Genomic DNA, 22173 nt, shown 5'->3' on the forward strand with positions numbered 1-22173 from the left:
GCACACCTACCTTCGGCTCCCGCTGAGCCACGCTTGGCAAGAACCCGAGGGCTGGAGGCAGCTCCTGGAGGTCTTCTCTTCATGCCCTGACAGTGAGGGAAGCAGTGAGCCCTGCCTTCCCACCCCACTTCCATCCAAAGTGAGATCCCCTTGCTGTCCTTGCTGCCTGCATCCTGCAGAGCTGTTCCTGCTTGGAGCAGCCGGAAAGTTCTAATTGCAGCGTACTGTGGCTGACGGCTCAAACCAACCCAGCTGGATGCGCCCCAGCACGCAGGGAGCCAGAAAACCAAAGGTAGGGATGCTACCCTCAACTGGCAGGGTCGAGAGGCAGCTGGTGCAGGGGAGGTGGACAGGGACAGTTCTGCAACTCTGCCACAGGCTTCCTGCAAGGTTTGGTGCAAGTCTCAGCCTCTGGGTCTCAGTTTCTCTTGGGGTACAGCTGGGACATCAGCTCTGCCCTGCCTTGCAGAGAGCAGCAGCGGGCTACAGGGAGGTTTCTCCGGGAAGGCTGGACTTGTCCTCACTGCCAAGACCTTCCTACCTTGCACGGCATTGCAGTGTCACATCCACACTGGACCTGAAATGCAGCTGAAAGCACTGAAAGCCCCAAGAGCTGAGCAGGGATGGGCAGCAGCCGGGGGTCCCCAACTTCGGGGAAGCAGCCGGGCCATGCCTAAGCCGACAGTGCCACCTGCTGCCATTGCACACCCGTCCCCGTCCCAGACTGCGGCACTGGGGACGGGGACAGCAGAGGCCTCCACAGGTTTTGAACCATCTCCAGAGTTGCTTTCCTTCCTTGAAGCTTCTCCCAACTTCCACACAAAGTCCCGTGTGTTGACCCGTGCACTTTGGAAGGAGCTCCACGCACAGGAGACTTGTGTGGTTGGGGGCACAGTCAGCCCCACAAGAGGTACCCCCAGCCACCACCCTCCCCTACCAGACACCCCCATGTTTAGTCCCTCAATAAATCCACCCACATGTGCCAGGCCCCTCTCTCTTATGAGCGACGTATAGTAGGAGACACCCTCAGAGAGCCTGCAAAGTCAATTATAATTTTTTATTAAATATACATCCTCTCTTGGCACAAATCTTAAAATATATAAACATTATATAACAAAGTGTCTTCACTGCAATAAAATAGAACTCCAGATCCAAGAAAAGCAGTCAAAATTGACACACACGCATACACGCACACATTGATGGTGAGGACACATCTTGACAAAAGGCATTTAACAGTGTTTGTGCTAATATATGCATAGACCACACAGGCAGTGAACAGTGCTGGGAAACCCTGCATCACATGGCATTTAAGGGGGAGATGGGGGGTAGCGGGAGGAATCAGCCCCTACAATAAAAAAGAAGGCTGTTTTGTAGGAAGGCCACCTCCTCCTCTGGCCCAGTCCAGGGAGGGAGGGTCCATAACATATGCCCTGGCTCTCTGCAGAGGCCCAGTACCCAGTCAGGCACTGGGGAAACGGCATGGGAAGTATCCCACCGCATTTCCTCGCCCTCCTGCCCACCCAGGACTGGTGCCAGACTCGCTCGGGGTTGCCACAGTGCTTCTGCTCAAAGTTTCCTTTCATGCCTCATCTGCTTTTGTGTTAAAGACACCAAAGGTGGAAGACGACAGTGCTCGAGTCCTTCTAAGCGGAAGGTGATAAGAAGCTAACAAAAGTACCACTATTTTTCCACAGAAGCTATGAAACTGCTTTCGGAGAGCTCCCACGGAGTACCAGTGCTACACCACACTACCCGCCCCATGGCTTTCAGCGACTTCGTGCCTCGGGAGGCTGTGACTCCTCTCCTGATCCTTCCACCACAGTCCTGCCAACCACCAGCCAGCTCTTCGGCAGCTCTGCCTTCCCAGGGAACTGGCAGAGGTCTGCACAGGGCATGCAGGGCAAAAGGTTTGCAAGAAGCCAGCTCAGATCCCACCTCTCACACACTCAAGTTCCCTAACTGACCCTCTGAGCCTCCCAGAAGTACAAGCTCTCCCCGAGCTACTTACTCAGCAAGCAGCCACTTTCACAGAGTAAGTGGGCATCACATGGAGGTACCAAAGGAGGAAACGACAAGAAGCAGCAGCATTTCACAGCTTGTAAAGGAAAGGTGCTAGGAGAAGTGAAGGTGCTAGGTGGGACAAGTAGTTCAAGAACCTTTCAAAAAGTCTTCTGCCCCATCACCTAGTGCCTTTAACTTCTTGTCCCCCCACACAAGCATCCCTGCCTGTGAGCGGGAAGCCTAGTTGGGCTGTTTGGGCATCGCTATCAAAGCTGCAATTTTGTCATTTTGGATGCATTTCATTGGACCTGATTTTCTTGAAGTGCTAGTGCGGGACTAAAGGTGCAGAAGCAGGAAGGGAGGGAGAGTAGACAAGAAAAAAAAAAGCACCAATCAATGTTTGGTGGTAATGCATTAAGGAACAATGAGAAACATGACTTGAAAATAAAAGCAAGGAATTTTAGAATAATAAAATGAAAAATTGCAGAATTTGTGGTAGTAAAGAAGTTCTAAAGAAAAGAAGGACTGGAGAATATTCCAGTTAGACTTGTCTCCTTTTTCAGAGCTAAAGGCAATGGACCTTCTTGGCCAGCACACAGGCACCCTCCCTTTCCAAATCAGCATGCCCAAAACTCCTCGGGCACTCATTCCAGGCAGCAGAGAGATCTGGAACACATCTCAATTCATGCAAGGATTAAGAGAAGGGAAGAGAACACTCTGTTTCTCCTTTTCTACATTCAAATCAGAGAAGAAAAAAAAAAAAAAAAGCTATTTAAAACAACCCAAAGCAATAACACACAGTTACTCTGAACACTTTTGCCCAAGAAACAAAAGCACCAAAACCATTACAGACTGAATTCAAAGATCTGTCTCTGAACAAACACTCAGCCTGCAAAACTTGGAAAAACGTGTTTGGCTAAAATTCCATTGAATTAAAATCAGGTGCAGCTGCTAATTAAGGAGCAACTTATTTGAGCCCAATGCTTCCAAGTCTGGCTGTGCTTCAGGTCTTGTTTCTCAGAGTGCCCAGGCTCTAGATGAGCCGCCTGCACAGCGCTTCGGCTGCAAGGTGGGCGATGCCAGGGTCAGCCAGCCAGAAGCTGTCTCCTCCACAGGCTTCCCGTTCATTTAATATACTAGCTGCACTCCTGATATAGCAGAAGGTACCCTGTGCAGATCTGCCCTCCTGTTCAGTCCCAAACAAGAGGCTAGTCATCCAGTGTAAATCCTTTCTCAGTCAGGACCCAGGAGGAATTAAGCCACCTCTGTTGCCATAGGGGTTCAGTGATGCTCAACATCTCATAAGACAAGGTCTGCTGCGCTTGCCTCTGAGATGATCTGCCGTACTGTGGAGCAAAGAAGCCCGCTCTAACTTGGATGCCACAGTTGAGCTTCCTCTCGTCTTCATATAGTACCCATCAGCTGTGCAGAAAGGACTGTGCTTTGAACTGGAAGCCTCCAAGCTGAGAGAGAACTTGGCATAGATTGTACACACAGTCAGACACACACATACACGCACGTACGCACAGTCAACTGCTGACACACCTAGTTGCTGGTCTGTACCTCACTTTTGCGGTAGGATGCAACTGCCTTAGTATTTCTTCACTGGGCCAGACAAGATAAAGACAAGAGCAGAAGTAATTGGCTTCTCCATTGGAGAAAAGAAATCAGAGCTCTTGCAAAGGACTAAACAAAATTTCACCCAATCGAAGAGCTGATCATCTTCCATTAGCAATGGGAGCAAAAAATATACAGAATTCATGGCTATCCTCTCTAAAGACTCTTAAAACAACAACACCGAACATTAATTACAAGGTAAATCAGTGACTGCAGTCAAGTTTCACAACGGAAATCATAATTTGTGGGCTTGGAGGCAGAAATTACTGAGGTTAATACCCCGCCCATCCACAACCATTAAAGTATGATCGATCCCACGTGTTCTGGGAACACCATGCATGCTAATACTTCAGTATGCTGGCTCTCTGCCACGTCCACAAAATGGAAGTGTAGGTGCTCAATTCCTAGGGAAATATTTGGCATTAGAAGCAAGTTATGCTCCAAAGAACAAGTGCAAAGACAAAAGAAAGGAGAAAGCTATTTCTACCAATTGTGCAATTACCTCCATTCCCATTAATAAAGCCATGACACAAGGCTCAAACTACAACAGCTAAAATACATACACCAGAAAAGGACAGCTTTTAAATTATGCCTTATTTTTCTTTTTTACGTTACGGTCTATGTCAGCTGGAAAGGGATTTTTAATCTTGGCTTATGTAATCTGATTCTCAGAGAAGTCTAAAGTTTGCTCTGACCTCTCCTGCACTCCAAATTTAATATAGGAATGGAACATAAAACAAAACCACCCCCAAATCTCCATTTCCCTGAAAACTGACTTGAAATAGAAACACTGAAAGGTACTTCACCATTCATTTTCAAACTGCAACTAGAAATGATTGGCACTATATATAATTTCTGAAGGGTCAATACTGGCTGTGGTGCCCATCCTCCCAAGGACCCAGTTGGTCCAGAAGAACTCTAGGAATAAAAGCAAGTGGGCTTAGGTGTGGACTAATGAATGGAGGGGACACAACCTACACAGCAGGCACCAAAAGACAACAAAATTGTTCAGAAGCAGGGCCAGCAGCTTGAATCAACTACTAGGCTGTATTCACCAGACGTGAACAGCCTTTCAGGATAGCTAAGTCCGCGTCACATGTGCGTCTTTGAGATGTTTGTTCTCGCATCGTGCATAAAGCCACAACAATAATACTGAAGGATAAAACTGCTTAAATTTTAAGTATGTAACACTTCCTTTTCTAGTGCATCAACACTACAGTCTGCCAAATCCCTCAGAAAACGCTGCCTTTAAGACCATGACAACAACAGAAGGGTTTGGGTAGCCCGAAAGCACTACTGCAGTTCGATTCAATCCAGTTTGTGAATCCAGGCACAGCCCCTACTCAACAACACTGAGAGCAAACATGAGAATTTGATTTACAAAATCGCTCAGAACTTTCGTCCCCTGCTGTCTGCAGTCTTTGGTAATCTCAGAGGGACATTGCAAGCAAGGGATATTTTATGCAACTCAACCCAGAAATGAGAAGAACATTTGAAAAAGGGCAGCATTTCCAGCCAGAGCTCACATTCAACTTCCAGAACAAAAGAAGCGACCTGGACCTGTTAAATCCTGCTGTGTCCTGTTTTATGGAAACCGATGCTTACAGGTCAGAGGAATGTGAAATTCCCTACAGACTAACTGGAATATTGCACTTGGCAGACCGCCTCCAGCTAACACATGTTCAGTAACTCTAAACTGCCTACCAGGAACAGCAGTCACTTCCCAGATTCAGGGGTTCATTCCAACAGCACCAAGTCCTCTCTTTCATCATGCACCATTTCATCTGCCCAGAGAGACCAGGTGAGGAGCCAGCAGCAGCACAAGTTTGAGAGGCTCCACTCCTGGTATCAGAGTAGAACAGAAGGGTGAGGCAGCTACTTTAGAGGACTCAGTTCTGCAGAATTGTAAGAAGAATTTTGTTTAGGAAAGAGTTAGTTTCAGGTCGAGGTTTCCAGATAACTCAGAGGCTCATGAAAAAAAAAAAAAAAAAATCAACAACAACAGAAAAAACAAAGAAAGGTAAGTTATCAGCTGCAGGAGAGCATGTACAAAGTGAGGGAAAGCTAGCATTGCTCTTTCTACACGTGTTGTACTTTTCCCCAGCAAGGACTGTGGGGATTAAGCTACTACCTTTCAACATTAGTGCTGTGCTGTAATTTACGGAGAAGGATCTGCGTCAGGTCAAAGGTTGTGAAGCTTATTCCCACTGCAATTGGACCTTTGACCCAGTTCATGCTGAGTCCTTTGTACAAGCCACGGATTAGTCCCTCTTCTCTTATAATCTCCTGCATGGTGAGAAGGATGGAACTGTACGTGTGTCCCATAACCCCTGCCGTCTGCATTCGTCGGCGAACCACGTCCAGGGGGTAAGAAGCTGACTGGCCAATCAAGCCTGCACAGGCACCAAACAAAAGCCGCTCCGGAGGGGATGGCTGCAATTTCCCACTGTGATCTGGGAAAAAGAAAGCAGCAGAGTGTAGAAAGCTTCTTGTAATAAACACATGATTAAGGTCAAGTGGGCTGAGAGCCAAAGACAGTACTGAGTGCCAGAGCTCCTGAGATTTTGTTCCCAACTTGGTCGTTAGCTGACTTGGTATGTGACCAAGTCCTTCTGCACCCAGGACTTGCACCTTCTTGCTCCTCTGCAAGACAGAGATACTGCTTTTCTGCAGCTTGCCTTCTTCATAGTCTGGAATTGGAGAGACGGAGGCACAAGGCATCCTCCACAAGCACAGAACTTTGCAATTGGCTTCAAGGCCAGGAAAAGGACTTGTACCACTGAATTCAAACATCTCAAGTTGGCCAAAAGCCTACACCATTTCACTTGGAAGCAAACCAAGTTGCTTTTACCTGCATGTAGTTTCTTCAACGTCTCATAGGTGAAGAAGCTGAGCCCAGCATACGGAATCACTCCAAGGATGGTTGGTGTAAATCCCCTATACAATGTCTTTAATCCTTCCTCTCTGGATATTCGGATGAAGACATGAACAATATTGCTGTACCTAGCATGTGGACACAAGAAAACCAAATCTGTGCTGGTTAGTGACTGCACACACCAGTAATATTTCCAACAGGGCTTTCTGAAGAATCAACAATTAAGTAATTCAGCTCTGAGCTCATCGAACAGCTCAGAAAGGATTTCAGAAGCCTGTCTGGAAATGGAGAAGCCAGTCGCCAGCTCTCCTATAGCCCTATCACAACAAGCTATCCTGTCTGTTAGATCTCTTCCGGAGGCATCGTGCCAGCTGGCCTCCTAAAGAACCAACACACAGGTTTTACTAGTGAAGTCTTTCAGTATCGATCTCCTTCCAGCCCCTGGACTAACCAGGGCTCTGGTCATTTAATCAGTGCTCAGACCCCAGCAGTAAGAGGTTTATTACACCAAAGGCTCTGAGCAAGAAGTGACCCAGAAAATGGGAATAAAGTCATCTGACCTTAAAAGAAAGTTCTGCATTTGTTCGTGGTGCTTGTACTTGCTTTTGTTAGGCACTTACATCTCCTTCGGCGTGACAGCCATTCGAGCACGGACCATATCCAAGGGGTAGGTTAACATGGCAGCCGTTGTGCCTGCCAGAGAGCCAGCAATGAATCGAGGAAAGGGTGTCAGCGCTCTAAAGTAAGGTGAGAGAAGAGACCAAACAGATCACCTGGAGATGGAAATACTATGTGGCTTTTGAGCACGGCTCTACTCTATCTACTACTGAATCCCTTCCCTGCCTGTGTACTGAAGAGAGGTGGGTGGGTGGGGGTTGAAGCAGCTGTGGTTTGCCACAGCCATTCAAGATAGAGGCTTAGAGAAAATCTCTGTTGAGGACAGCAAGCCTGACTTGGGGTGTCTCAAGACACTACATGCCCAAGAGCAAGAGGCTCAGGCCACACGCACAGCTCAGATAACAGCACAAGGCTGGGTCTTGTTGCTTCTCCTGCAAAGAAAAGCTCTTTGTTTTGCCTGCCCAGTCTCAGCACAGGGAAGCGCTAACTCAATGTCTAGGCCACTTCTTGCTCACGCCTCTAGAAGACAGGGTCTTCTTCTCACAAAGATCTCCCCTGTGCAAGACTAGAAGCCCAGCCCTTTGCTTAGCCCCCTCACACACCCTGTTCTGCGAAGCCATCATGACAGGGGCTGGCACAACTCTGTACCAACAGAGCTTTCAACTCAGCAGGCCTGCACAAAGCAGAGAAACATGCTCCCTCCCTACCATCTATGGTCCCACAAACTGCTCCATCCTCCTCTGCAAGGATCAAAGCCACGCTGCATCTTACTTTCCCTGGAAGCCGTAGTAACTCCCCAGGAGCTGCTTGTACTCTTCGTGCGCACAGAACTGAATGGCGGCGTAAGGGATCACACGGACCATGGTGGCTGAGTTCCCCCGCCAGAGACTCCAGAAGCCTTCATTGAGGTAGGTGCGATAAATCAGCCTGTAGGCTTCCTGCAGGCAACGGATCAAAGGTCAGACAGGGAGATCATGATAAGAGGGAGTCCGAACAATAGAGGGGGAAAAGGTGACCCTATAGCTTAACCTCTCCAAATCCTCCTTCCCACCCCAACCACAGTAAGCTGATATCAGCTGTTTATGCTCGCAGTCGTGACTCCAGAATAAGACAACTAAAACGTCTTCTCTGGGGAGACCAAATCAGATACATTAGAGCGAAAAAGAACTGGAGTCAGGAAGACACAGTTTTAGATTCAAGACATCTTCATTCTCCCTCTGAGGGTAAGGCACAGAGCTGGATTGCTGTTTGCACAAACCATTTCTCAACCCAAATTAATCTTCTTAGTATAAGACAGAAACATTTGGATTACACGTATTAGCACAGCACACATGGAACAGCTGTAATGCACATGCAACAAAACATTCAGCAAGCCATGACAGCGATCAGCTCCCAAATTCAAATTTCCTATATACTCTGAAACAACTCCAATGGTGGTTGGGGGAAAGAAAGCAACCACTAGAGGAGAAGGCCTAACAAAACAAAGCCCTGAGCAATGCCACAACATTTACTGTCATGTCACAGGTGGAACCTGGAGTATGAACGAGGACTGAGGCCCCTCTGTGCTAGGCACTGGACAAAAACATGAACATGAAAGAGCACTGTCCTAAGAAGTATTATAAACAGTATGGTTTCCAGTCTTTCCCTCTATGCTCTTTCACTATGACTGCTGCTAATAAAACCCAAGCAAGAAAGTTAAATAAATACAAACAGAAGATGCTGTTAGGGCTATTACTACCATTAATCAAACACTTAAGGTCAACAGGAGAGACACACATCACCTCACCTTGGCAGAAAATCTTTTTGAAGACACTAAAAAGAAAAAATGAGCATTAGGTCTTGCAATACATTTAGATGGATCAAATAAACCATACAGGCATTTTATCTAAGGGATAAAAATAGAAGCAAAAGAATTAATGCAAGAGAAAATTGAGATTTTTTCTAATAAACAAAGACTTTCCACAGGTAAGTGCTCCCAAACTCTCTTTAGCATATAAGTTCATTTTTCCATCTACTGTTATGAAAAAGCTCAGTTTGTGTCTCACTTCTTAAAGCACTAAAAATAAATGAATAAATTTAAAGAAAAAAAAAATCAAAACTGCACCGACCACTTATTTTAGTAGAGCATTTCCATGCACAGGTTCCAAACTAATGCCAGAATCCAGCAAAGAACGGGTCCGTTTAGTGAGGCTCCACGCAAGAATGGTTTCATCCTAGCAAAACTCAAATGAACACTCAGTTTCTTTTCTTGCATCCATTCAAACTGACAGCATCTCTTTAACTATGTAATACACAAGGCATTTGGAAGCAAGATTTATTTGGCATACAGCAGCTCTGTTTTGTAACATTCCTACAGCAGGAAGGAAACCCAGGCTAAAACCCGAACAGCAACGCTAATGAAACATGGTTCCAATTAAGTGTCTATTGCAGTTTCTTTCAAACTCCTTTGAGACTTGTAACCTCTCAAGTGTATCAAACAATCACATGCAAATACATTTTCACCACGTTGCTCCTTTATGCAATTCAACGCTTTTTTTTTTTTTTTTTTTAAGAAATAAAAACACCTCAATAACCAATTGCAGCTGGCTCTGCAATGGAAAAGAGCTCTTTTCCCTCTCCCACAGGAAAATTCTTCAGTCTCTAGTTCAAGGGACAGTCTTCCTACACTCACATGACCCAAAGATGCTTCCCCTCTTCACAGAGAGGGAAGAGGCCCCAGAGTAAAAACCTTTAGGAGAGCAAGAGACTACGAAATCCATTAGATACTAAGGAGTTGGTCAGAATGGGCACGTTTTAATCATACCCTTTGCAGTGAGTTTAATGGGCCAAATCAAACAGGTCTTTTTATAAATGTAAGCCTATACAAATTAAAGGTGATTTATATGGACAGCTGTTGACTCACCGCAGTTCTGCTGTTTCCACCTCACCTCTGATCCTGACATTTCCAGCCTTAGATGAACTACAGTGTTTGTTCTAGTGAGAAAGCACAGCGCGTACTCATTGCTGCACAAGCATCTGGTCACAGATGCAATCCCAGCCTGCAGCCAGCCCAGGCTTTAGCTCCCTACAGCTTGAACTCCCTGATCTATATCCCTGCTATTCCAGATCCCAGCCCCTGCTATGCTGAGAATGAAAATCATGTCAAATGAAAGTCAATTCAAAATTAAATCTCATCCAGGGATTAGATTAAACCTACCCAATTCATTTAATCTGGGATGTCAACCAGATTTAAAATTCTTGGCCTCACCAAATGTCTACTGTATTAACAGTCTGCACTATTCCCTTTGGGACAATTAGTGTAGCTGACAGTTCCTGCACTGAAACAGGGGAACTGAACAGAGCCCATGATGGGGCTGAATCCCAAATCCTACTAAACACATGAGAATTTTCTACTCCAATTAGACTCATTTCGTTTTCAGTTACACACTTTACGGGTTCCAAAAAGGGCTTTGTAATACAAAGCTAGGTATGCCAGCTTCAATGCTTGTTTCAACTCTAACCAAAACAATTCAACTGCAATACAATGCAACTCTTAGTAGAAAAGACTGCATACATTTGAGCAGGCATAGCCTGGCATCCAGCCTTTAGCAAGAAACTCAAACAGCTCAATTACGTTCCTACAGTGTCACCACATCTCCTTATGTTGCTCCTTTCCCCTCCCCACCTGATTTCTCTAAACTGAACAGACACAGAAATCTGGAGTGTTAGCAATCATCCCCTCAAACGCTGCCTTTACAGTGCCTATTTACTCTGTACTCCAAAACTCTCCCTTACGCCACAGAACGCATGTGGCCAGCCAATGTTCGTAAGCCACAGGCATCTATCTCTAACCAGCAATATATGTGCGTCTGTGTTACACTGAAAAAGCAAAACTCTTGCTGACTACCATGAGACTTGGATCCAACAGTACGGGCCAGATGCACAGCTGATTGACACCTGCAATAATCCTACCAAGAATCAAACAATAGGTTTTTAGACTCAATTCATTGTGGTAACGTCACTATTCTGTCTGCATCCTGCCAGGTCTCTGCAGATTGAAGAAGGACAAAGCACTGGAGAACAGGCTGGCTGAACAGATCAGAGAAGCTGTTTTGGATTCTGCTAACAATAAAGTAAGAACATTTTGCAAAAGCCAACAGGACTCACCTTGAAACATGATTTTTGTTCTATCCAGTGGAGCTACTGCAGTTTTAGCAACAGCACCAGCCAATGCACCAGACATCAGGGAGTTGAGTACTTTTTTTTTCTCCTGGTTATCCTGGAACAAAGCATTGTTTAGTATGACACAGTCAAACCTAAGCAAAAGTTGTAATATTTTTCCTTTGCTGCATCTACCCCCTCTCAAGGGCTTGGATCAAAATTCTCTTCAAAATTTCAAGCACAGTAAATTCCTGGTCAGATCGTGAAGCACAAAGATTAGACTTGTCTGTCAAGATGCAAAGTTCCAAGGTCTGCCACCTCTTACATGTACTGTTTTCTCCCTATTCAGATTTCTAAAAGCCAAGTCACTACCTCCTCATGGTTTAGGCATGTAGAGAGTCACGTTTCTTTCTTGCCCTTCTAGTAACACACAAGCCCTATTTCCACATTGTTCCCAAGATCCTAAGATTAAAACAAGACAGGTTTCCTACTATGATAAATGGAATGGAAGCATTTTTATTATTGACATTCCTGCCACAGTTCATATTTATAAAGAAGCTATCTTCTCATAACACATGGACAGAAAGCAAGTAAATTACTTGAAATCTAACACTGTAAAGGTTACCGACTGAAAGACAACTTTTGATATGCTTTGTGTTTTCATGAAGAGTTAATGTTTATTACCAAAATACATGGTTCAGTTCAATTTTCCCTTTCAGCTCTGCCTGTCTGGTGCTAAATGCAAGGGTAGCCATGCAAGGCAGCACTGCATGAACTTCAACCAGAGTTTTGGTCTAAATTAGGCCAAGGTTCAGTGTCACCTTCTCTACCAGTGTTTCTAACAGGAGTCTAGCAACAGCAGCAAGAGCAGGGAAACCAAGACTTATGGCTCTCTTCCCAGCTCTGCCACTAAAGACATAACAAGACATAACCTTGAACTAGGAATGCAGCCCTGCCTGCCTGTCAGCTGTGAGCAATGCCCAGCCTCTTCGCAGAGGGCTGGAACTGCTTGGCCATCCTCAGAGAAAGCAGAAATTACACGTTTTCTGACTTGCACATACACTACAGCTCTTTCAGGACTCCGCAGCTCAAATCGCATTGAGATGCTTCCTTTGGTAGCCACGCAGCTCTTCTCTCAAACCCACTGCATATACCCAACAATCTCGTGCTCTTACCTCTGATGGGAGATGGGTTGATGTAACTGGCTCCACATCCTGCCGTTTGAAATCCACTTGACCTTCTCTCACACCATTACCCATACCAGTTGCACTTACAAGTGGGCAGAAGAGCTACGGCTCCTAAATTGAAAACAAGAACAAAACAAGAGTTAGCGTCAAAAGTAGGAAATATGCAGGTAGTAAAAAGCTTGTACAGGAAGGAGGAGCGACCTACTCCCAGGGCCATTTTCAGTAGGAAACCCCCCCTTCCAAGCTCCCAGATGAAGAGCACTTCCAGGATCCTAGTGCCATTTCCTCCCTTTAAGGTGCAAGCATATGGGGGGGGGGGGGTGTACTTTGGTGCTGTGTAAAAACTGTGTCAATCATATTCACTCTTTTCAGCCCACAAGGAACTCAGCTGCAAGTTACAACATCAAAATATCCATAGTTTCTAGACAGAAGAATCAGATCCTGCCCTGTCCTCTTCCATTGCTTACAGTGAGGATTTTGGTTGCTACTCAGTTTGATTGCTGAGCATCTAGATATTGGAGAAGGCATACAGAAATTTAAAACCCAGCCCTGGAAAATGGAAAAAATAGTCACAGCAGTAAGTCCCAAAGCCTGCCATAAGCAATTGGAGGTTATTTTAGGAAATAGATAGATCCAATGCCTCACACGTGCCATAAAAGCTATTTTGATGATGCTAGTGATTTGACAAAGCAGCATATCAGTGATTTCCGAACTCCCTTTCTTCACGGTTGCAATGCACATGTGCTTGTAGCTAGTGAATCAGTGCAGTTTGCACAGATGTTTCTTGCTGTGACACACGCTCTCACTTGCCACATGAAAGGCAAGGTCAGTCTAACCTTAGCTGCGGAGTATAAATGCAGAGATAATGCTTTAAATAGAAGCTATCACTTTAGCATCTAACTTTCTAATATTTCTTCTTTTTATGATGCAATTTTTTCATCCTTAAATATGCAGAAATGAAAGAGCTGAAGTTTGAAAAACTTGAGTTAGCACAGAAAGGTAGCCTCTCAGAGGTCTGAATCTATTCACAAATGAGGCGTGTGACTCCAAAGATCAGTTTTCTAAGCAACAAGCCTGCTCAAATACCTGCTTTTCCATTCTGTTAGCTTCCTTTCAAGGAATGTGGTATTAGGAAACCTGAATTCCCAAATTGCTCCCCCATTCTGCCACAGCCTTCTCACGTGTACTCCAGCAAGTTACTTCACCTCTGCCCATCTCTGATGCCTAGGAAACCTCAGGTACAACAGCCTGATTACTTGGAAAGACCATCTTAAGACTATTTTTTTTCCCCCTTTTTAACAATCTCTAGATATTATATGCTTGTCAGCACCTTTCATACTTGCTGACCTATTTTTTTTTTTCCCCACATTGCTCTCATAAATTAGTGCCAGACTTCACTTTCAAAACCCCTTGGTTGCAGCAGAGATATTAACACAAAGCCAGAGACAGATCAGCCTTGTCTGTATTCGTGCATGACCAATTTGTGATGATGAAGCTATGCACGACCCGTGCACTCAGTCCAAAGGAGGACAAACACACCTGGGTATCTTTAATGCCAGACATCACTTGCTAGAGCTTTGGGAAGACACATATCAATGCATTTACAACTCCTGAGGGTGTTTTCGAAAAGAGGAGATCGCAGGATGTTGCTCAGAGTAATAACTCAAAATGTTAATGAAAGATAACATCTGATAGACTAAAGCACAACCTAAACAGCATCAATGTTTGCACTTGAAAAGTTTTATCACGGAAGCTTGGTCACATCAGACCATGTGAACAAAAACTCCTGTAAGGATCAAGACCAAAGATGATTCATAACACTATGGAGCAGAGCACTTCATTAAATTATTCTGAAGAACACAGACTGTTGATTATTTCTAATTACTATCTGCAGTTACCTCCTTTCCTTCTTATCTCACGTACCTGGAAAATATATTGTAAAACAATGCCTTTCAGCAAAAGCAGAAAAGAAATCACAGGTAGAGATGATATCCCTAGCTGTTTCAAATAAAGAAATGTAGGTCACAATATCAGATTTATCTCTACCAAAAATAAACCCACAAAAATAGAAATCATGCTAAAGAGCTTAAGAATGCAATACGCAACTTTATTTTAAAACATGATTTTGAAAGATGATTGAGAAAGAGATGACTAAAAGGAAATTTTAAAAACTAAACTGATCTTATTAAGCCTGGACTTATTTTAGAACATGCACATGCATAAAGATGATATCCATTTACTCAACAACATTCTCTTTGATTCTATTCAGACAAGTTCTTTTTTTATTTTCAGTGCCCAATGCCCTGATCTTACAAACACCTGTCTATACGCTCAGTTTTACACATTAAAACTTCCCACATGCTCTGCATAAATATAGGCTCTAAACTTGCAGAGGCTTAAATGTAAAAATAGCATTTATTATTTTTATTCACATTTGCTCGCTGCAAAGCAATGCAGCTGTATTTTATTTTGGAGCTGGGCTGGATTCTGATGTCGGTAAGTTATTAACTGAATTCTGGCTGTTATGACCAATAATGCACATTGGAGCCACAGAGAACAAAGCTTTGCTTTAAAGTTTCAGTGTGAATTTGTAGTGCCTGGCCATTAGAAGCCAGATATTATTTTGCATATACAGCAATCTGACTCGCTCATTAAGTAATCTACTGAAACCCAACATGGAGCAGCTGGATATTTTTTAAATCCTTGTATTTTGTATAGCTCCGTACACAGTCATTACTTATGTTCACAAAGCCACAGGAAACAAGAAGAAAATAGCTGCGGATTAGATTTATTTTTTTATAAAACACTTCTGTGTTATTTATGTTGTAGTTACACGAGTCCTTGTCACACATCTGGATCCAGAGTCCTCAGTACTACATGCTGTAGAGCAAGCCATTCCCCTAAGAGAATATATAATCAGAAAGCAAAATTGCTGGCGAAGGCAAGTTCAAAAGTTAAAGAGGTTTAATGAGTAACATACACTGTGCTTTTACAACAAAATTCACCATAGTTTATTGAAAGTACAAAGCACTTGCTCCGGCATCCAGTTTGAACTCCATTGTAAAAGACTGCCTGTAACTTAGGCTAATTCACAGACACAGATTATTTACCAAGTTGCGAAACAGGGAAGCTCAGGCCCTTCGTTTCTGGCAGTGGCATCTTAGATAAACTGATGAAGTTAGCTGCAATAGTCTGTTTTGTGATGGTCCTTTGAGCCCTGGGACTCTTTCTAGGTATCCTGCCTGTGTTCTAGCAATTGCAGAAACATCTGTGCGCTAAAGCAAGTTTCCTTCCCTGCATACCAGGAGATGCACAGAGTATGCTTTGCACATTAAAAACTAGAGCATTGTTAGTCTTTCCCTTCCATTCTCCCAGCTCTCTCTAGCGGCACTTAATGAATACCTGAGCAAGTTCAATCAAGCTGTCAAACTGACTCTCTGACAAGTTAGACATTCTGCTTTTCTTGGTGGTGATTTTGATTAAAAGGACAGGCGAGACAGAATCAAGTTATTCAGATGATAAAAGCAACCTACTAGGAAGAATGTCTTACAGGCAGGTGCCAGTTCATTGCCCAAAGGGGGGTGGGGGTGCAGAGAAAAAACAGCTCTAGCTGCCCAAGCCACTTGTGAATCCAACCGTGATGCTGTATTTCAGCTATTTCATTTGCACATATTTTAAATTACACAGTCTTAAGATAATTAGTTCCTCAGCAGAAGAGCCAATGAGTTTCAGCGACCAGCATCACAACTAAGAAGTTAAGTACGAATGCTCCAGTTAGGGTGTGTACAATTAAAATCACATTGCTGAAGGCTTGCAGACTATTATACATTTCCATTTTTCAAAATTAAACCTTATTTAAAAGTTTCAGTTCACATCATTACAGCACAACCTGCCTGAAATCCCTCCTTTTTGTATTTTAGCAGCTACACACACGCTTTCCTATGGCAGATTAACACCACAAACTTCCAGGAGCTGCAGGAAGGAGGGAGGGAGGAGATCTGGATTTTGCACAAAAAACTCACAGCTGATGGAGGCAGAAATCACACTGCCCATCCTCTCCAGGCTTCACTAACATCCTAACCACTCCCATTCTGCCAACACCTAGGCAGACCCGAAACTACCCATTCATAGCAAAATACCTTAACTACAAAAGCAGACCTAGTCATTATACTTTTCACATTACAACCTAGTCAGAAAATAGGAGAAGCCTGGGCATCCAGCCCAGAGACTGGCTTGCAACATGTCATTACCAAAAAACATGTTTGTCTGATACTCTCCAGTGGAATTTAGACCTGTCACAAAACACTAAGATTTCTGAAAGAGTATCATCTATCCAGCAAGAACAGCAGATACACTGCAAAGCAAACAGTCGGCACCATCAGCTATCTGAATCCAATGGCAGCGATTTGCTAGGAAATGTTTGCTTTTTCCTCGGACAACCCCAGTAGTAATTATAAAAGTAGTTTAGAGCCCTGGACATGGGAGTGCCCTGACAGACAGGTAATGGCAAAACCACACAGCTTCTGCAGGCCAAGAGCTGCTACAACTTGATGACCACAAAATGCACTGTATTTATAAGATAGGCAGAAGAAACTTCGTCCTGCTATCCACTTCTCTCTGATCACTACCAAAAATAAGGAGACAAAACAAGGCACATACAGGAACTTAGAAGGCTTTTTTATTCAATAATTGGGGGTTGTGTACAGCACCCACCATACTTACCGCTCACAGACATTACTGTTGCACGAACTTGGATGAAGTCACAGTTCACCTCTGGGGCAGAATTTCAATTTCATTCAGGTAAAGCCACTTGTATAACTCCACTCAGATATGCCAGCTTCCCTCATTATTCAACAGCTATCCAGCTCCTAATTCTTCTTTTTTCATTTTATTATGTTGTTAACATCACTAATGAAAGCATATAATTAAATTAGGAAAAAAGAAAACCAAGAGAGTTCCTGCAGAAATTTTCACACATTTTCTCAGGCAGGCTGAAGTTAAACAGTACCCAGGGAAGTTGCTCAATTAGATTTCCTTCAATTGTTATTGTTAAACTGAGCAATTGAGCCTGACAGAGAGAGAAATGTGGTAAGAGCAGAGATTACTGCAGCCTTAAATTCACCCTTGGAGCAAAAGCATCACAGAAAATCACAGAAAAAAGGGCTGAAACACTCAGAACGGGGGGATGAACTATAACTAGATGGCCCCTTGAGGTCCATCTTTGCCTTCCAGTTTGATTAAGCCATTAAAAATCAAAAACAGATACGCCCTGAAGACTCAACTCTCTTCAGTCACATTCATCTTTTAGTTGCATACAGATCTGATCCCAAAACATTAGCTATGAATAGTGCATTGCACTTCTTCCTTTAAAGGTCTGTACAGAAACTGTTAGCATGATTTTAAAGAATCATTGACTAAAAGACTCACTAAATTACAGTATCTGGAAGAGCTTAATTTTTTTTTACATGCTTTCTTAGCTCCAAAGTACAAAATAAATGCTCCTCCTGCCTCCCTCAGCCAGATATAACTCAAGTCTGCCAATAAAACTGAGCATAAATTCTTTGCATGGTTTTAGATTATCTGACTTAAGCCAGCTGTTGAACACTGAGAAATGGTTAAATCTAAACCACTGCTAGCAAAGCCAGCTGTATTATTCAGAGGACTCCAGGAGAGTTGCATTTTGAACGAAGCTTGGAAGGCAGGCACGAGCCACAGAGAAAATCTTGGCAAGAAAAAGAACCAGTGCTTCATTCTTTGGTTGCTAAAAGACGACTGTTGCTGGGAACACCTCAACTATGCTTTCCACAGCCAAAAACTGAAGACCAGTTCTTATCTGCAAGACAGACAACAGCTTTATCTGAGGGAGAACAGAGCACTTAAACAAGGAGACTGAACCAAAGGGGCCCTCTGCTGAACCCACTCCATTTATCAGACAGGAATCACCTTCCTTCAGGAACAGAAGGCAGAAAAACAAACAAATCAACAACCACACACACAAAACCCCAAGCATCCTCCCAGCTTGAATACTCCTCTCAAAAATTATTTCTCAATGGTAGTGTCAAAGAAATGACAGTAAAATATTATATATGACCTCTTGGTCAGCAGGCCTGCTGCAGGCCCATGCAAATACAAGCTTTCCCATCAGTGGATCCTGGATATATTCACCTGAATGTCACCACAGGCACGCACGAGCTCCCAAAGTGACAGATCCCAGCACAGATGAAAATTTTTAATTCAAACTGAGATTATTTGGAACACAAGCAACCCCCAGTCAATACATGAGCAATCTTTGCCAGGAACTATTTCAACACAGTAACGGATAATTACAATCTCTGCTCTAAGAGCCCAGCAGTTTAAATTGCTATGAAAAAAAGGAGAATAAAGAACTAAAATCTTTCATCATTAAGCAGAACGACCTACAAGCGTGCCAAGCAGGTGTCATTTCCTAATGGCAATGCTTTCCATATTGACTGTGCAGGGTCATGCTAGACTGCCAGTTACCCACCCCGCTGTCTGTTGTACTCACTCTAAATTGTACAAAAATTAATGCAAAGTTAAGCATCAACTCTGCTTAGCCAAAGCATTACTGATTCCAATTAACTTTGATTACCTTACAGTAACTCAGGCCTAGCAGCACTAACACATGACACAGACACACCTTCACCGTTAACTGCACAACAGCAAGAAGTAGCAGATTTAAAGCACAACTACAGAGCAAAGAACCCCTCCAATACTCGTTTATTTCGTGACCTGGAGTAAGCTGCATTTCAGTTCACCTTTCCATACAAGACAAAACATAATGCCCCTTTGTAAGACAGCTACCAGGAATACTTGTATATCACCTGGAAAACAAGAGAACAGCACTGCAGCATGAAGTATTGGTACCAGTTTCACACAACGAACGTACAAACCTGAATGCAACTTCCTACAATTAGCAGCAAAGTTATTAGAAGAAAATTATTCCTGGTTCCTGAGCTTTTTTCTAACAGCAAACCTGTCTGACCTGTACCAAGCCCTTCTGCTTCACCAGGTAACTGCACACTCAAGGCTGCGTTGGTACTCACCTTATGTTTTAATGCAACCTCTTGAAGCAAAGTTTAACATGCCAGATATGCCTGAAACACCCACTTGCAGTGGGGACTGCCTAAGTCAGTGTACTAGCTATAGCTGCAGGTCAAGCAAAAAGAAATTATTGCAGCTTCTGACTCGTACTGCTGTGCTATCAAGAGCTAAAATTCCCCTGCCTGAAGCAATCATTGGGGCCAGAGAGTTCCTGCTGAAATCCAACACCAAGGACAGTCCCAGTCCCCCCCTCCACAGCAGCTCTCCTCAAGACTGACATTCAGAAGTCCTAAACAATGATTTTGACTTGCTGGGGGAAAGAAAAATAAGTGTTGAGCATCCATCGCTCTAGCGGGATGTAAAGATGCTCAGAGTTACCCAGAATCCAGCCCCGGTGTTTTAGACACCCTATCACAGGATTATTTTTAAAGACATTCACCCACAGGTTGTTGGTATGATTATACCAACCCTCTGGTACCCTTATTACACAGTCTCTCTTCCCTCAGCCATTTTCCAACACCCACAGACATTTCTTCTGTTCCTTTACACACACACCCTTCTCCCAAACTAGAGTCATTTAAAAACCAGAATGTTTTCAAAACACTCTAAATTCATCAAACCACAGAAAAACATTGGAGGAGTGCACAACCTCCAGAAAAAGCTTTGCAGTTAATGTGACCATGACGCGTAAGAACCCAACACAAAAAAGAGCCAAGTGACAGCAGACTCCAAACCCACTCTATGCAGTTTGCTACATTAACAGCCAACAGGAAAAACACAGTCAACAAACGCAAACACATCTTCAGCTCCTCCAAACTTCAGGGGAGTGCAGGTTTAAGGCCAACAAAGCAACTGCAGCACCAACTGCTACGCCTGCGGTACAGCGAGCTACACGTTTGCACGCAGCAGAGAAGGTGGAACAGCGTTTATTAACCCTGCACAATCATTCCCAGCGTTTTCCATGTGTCTTTTTACATTACAATTTAAACCCTATCCGAGGCGCTTCTTCCATTTCCATATTTGAAGGCAAAGCAGGAAAGTCACCCCTGCTCTGCAACTTTTTGCTTACGCTGAACTAGGAGAGAAGCAGAAGACATCGAGAGCGCTGCATTTAATGCCTTCCATGCCCTCTGGTACCTACCCCTCAGCAGAGAAACACAAGCTTGCCTCATTCTCAGGTTCACATCAACTTAAAAACCAAAACAAACCAAAAAAATCACACCTCGCATCGAAGCGCACATCTGGGGACTCACACTCATCGGAGCCCAGCTTTGACCAACAGACTTTGAAGGGAAGAAGCAGCCTGATGGGCTTGACACAGACACCCGCCTCACCCCCGAGAAGCGGGACAGGCAGGCAAGGCAGCAGGCAGGCAGGGGGGGCAGAAGCAGGCAAGAGGAGCAGCGGGACAGGTTGGCAAGGTGGAAGGACAGGCAGGTGGTGAGGCAAGATGGCCAGCGGGACGGGAAGAAGGCAGGCAGGGGCCGGGAAGGCAGCCTGCGGGCAGCCGGGCAGCGCGACCCGGGGTCGGGCTGGGCCTCCGGCGCGGTGCCGCAGCTCGGCGGTGAGCACGGCTAAGGCCGACACCGCTCTGCTGCGGCGCGGCTCCAGCCGTTCCCCCGAAATCCCGGGCAAGAAGGGGACGGCGAAACCCGGCCGGAGAGAGCCAAGAGCCCCGCCGGGACAACACGGAGAGAGACCGGGGCGGGAGAAGCGGCGGTGACCCCCGCGGGAGGCCGCGGCAATGTCACCCGGCCCCACGCGCCGCCACACGGTCCCGGGGCCTCCCGGCCCTCAGGAGCGAGGCCACGGCGATGGGCGCCCAGGTCCGTGTCAGCGCCCGCCGACAGGGCGTGAGGGGCCCGGGGCCGGCCCGCACTCACCGGCTCGGCTCCGCTCCGCGCTCGGCGCCGCCTCAGCCGCTGTCTCCCCCGCGGCCGCCAGGCCTCCCCCTCCCCCGCTGCGGCCGCCGTGAGGCGGGGCCTGCCCTAACGGGCGACCAATAGCGGTGGGAGGGGGGAGTACGGTGCGCGGGGAGTGGCTGCGCGTCCGCAGATAGGCGGTGGCGTCAGCCAACCGGTGCCGGGAAGAGGAGGGCTGCGCGGCCGGAGGGAGGGCGGAGCGCGGTATGAAGTGGGTGGAGGGGGGAGGCGGGGCGCGCCCGGCGCAGGGGCGCGCAAATCCCGCGCAGGGCCCTGCCCGGCTCTACCTGCCTTCCCCCGGCTGCCCGGGTCCCCCCCACCACCTCCCCGGCCCCTGGGGCAGCGAACAGTGCCAGACCCCCGTGCCATGCCCGGCCCCGGTGTCCCAGAGAGCAGGATGCCGTGCCCGGGCTGCAGCTGCGTCCCAGCTGGGCTCTGCCCTACAGCCCCCTTCACCCCGGGTCGGTCCGTTCCCCACAGCCCCGTCAGGTATTAAAACCAAGATATTGCAGCTACAAGCAGCTCAGCGTTATACCAATGCTTGTTTAAAGCGGAAGGGAGATAAATCCAAGCTTTCCTGCCACTGTGGTGGAACCCCACGTTTGATTCTCCCACGTTAAGCCTCGGTGCTGCTTCTCACCCACCCGAGAGAGCTAGGCTGCACCCAACGTGCTCCCCAGAGCAATCAGGCTCTCTCCCCAACACACGGCACCCACAGGACTTAGGACCTCAGGGTCTCTTCATCAGCTCT

The 22173-nt window shown here is 45.6% G+C and overlaps 1 protein-coding gene across 3 annotated transcripts; it reads right to left on the reverse strand.

The window, feature by feature from the left end:
- Positions 1 to 1043: 1043 nt before the first annotated feature.
- On the reverse strand, positions 1044 to 21489 carry SLC25A42 (solute carrier family 25 member 42). 3 transcript variants are annotated; one of them, XM_052801262.1, is made up of 8 exons: positions 21384 to 21489; positions 12427 to 12549; positions 11258 to 11369; positions 8898 to 8923; positions 7883 to 8049; positions 7114 to 7230; positions 6470 to 6621; positions 1044 to 6071 (listed from the first exon to the last, which is right to left on the reverse strand). In XM_052801262.1, the coding sequence occupies exons 2-8, from the start codon at positions 12508 to 12510 to the stop codon at positions 5746 to 5748; spliced, it is 984 nt and encodes a 327-aa protein (XP_052657222.1). In that variant the 5' UTR covers positions 12511 to 12549; positions 21384 to 21489; the 3' UTR covers positions 1044 to 5745. The 3 variants fall into 3 exon arrangements, with proteins under 3 accessions (XP_052657222.1, XP_052657223.1, XP_052657224.1); XM_052801263.1 differs by lacking the exon at positions 21384 to 21489 and adding an exon at positions 17161 to 20842; XM_052801264.1 differs by lacking the exon at positions 7114 to 7230.
- Positions 21490 to 22173: the final 684 nt, after the last annotated feature.

Source organism: Harpia harpyja, chromosome 11 (genome assembly GCF_026419915.1).
Source record: "Harpia harpyja isolate bHarHar1 chromosome 11, bHarHar1 primary haplotype, whole genome shotgun sequence".
Lineage (NCBI taxonomy): Eukaryota > Metazoa > Chordata > Aves > Accipitriformes > Accipitridae > Harpia > Harpia harpyja.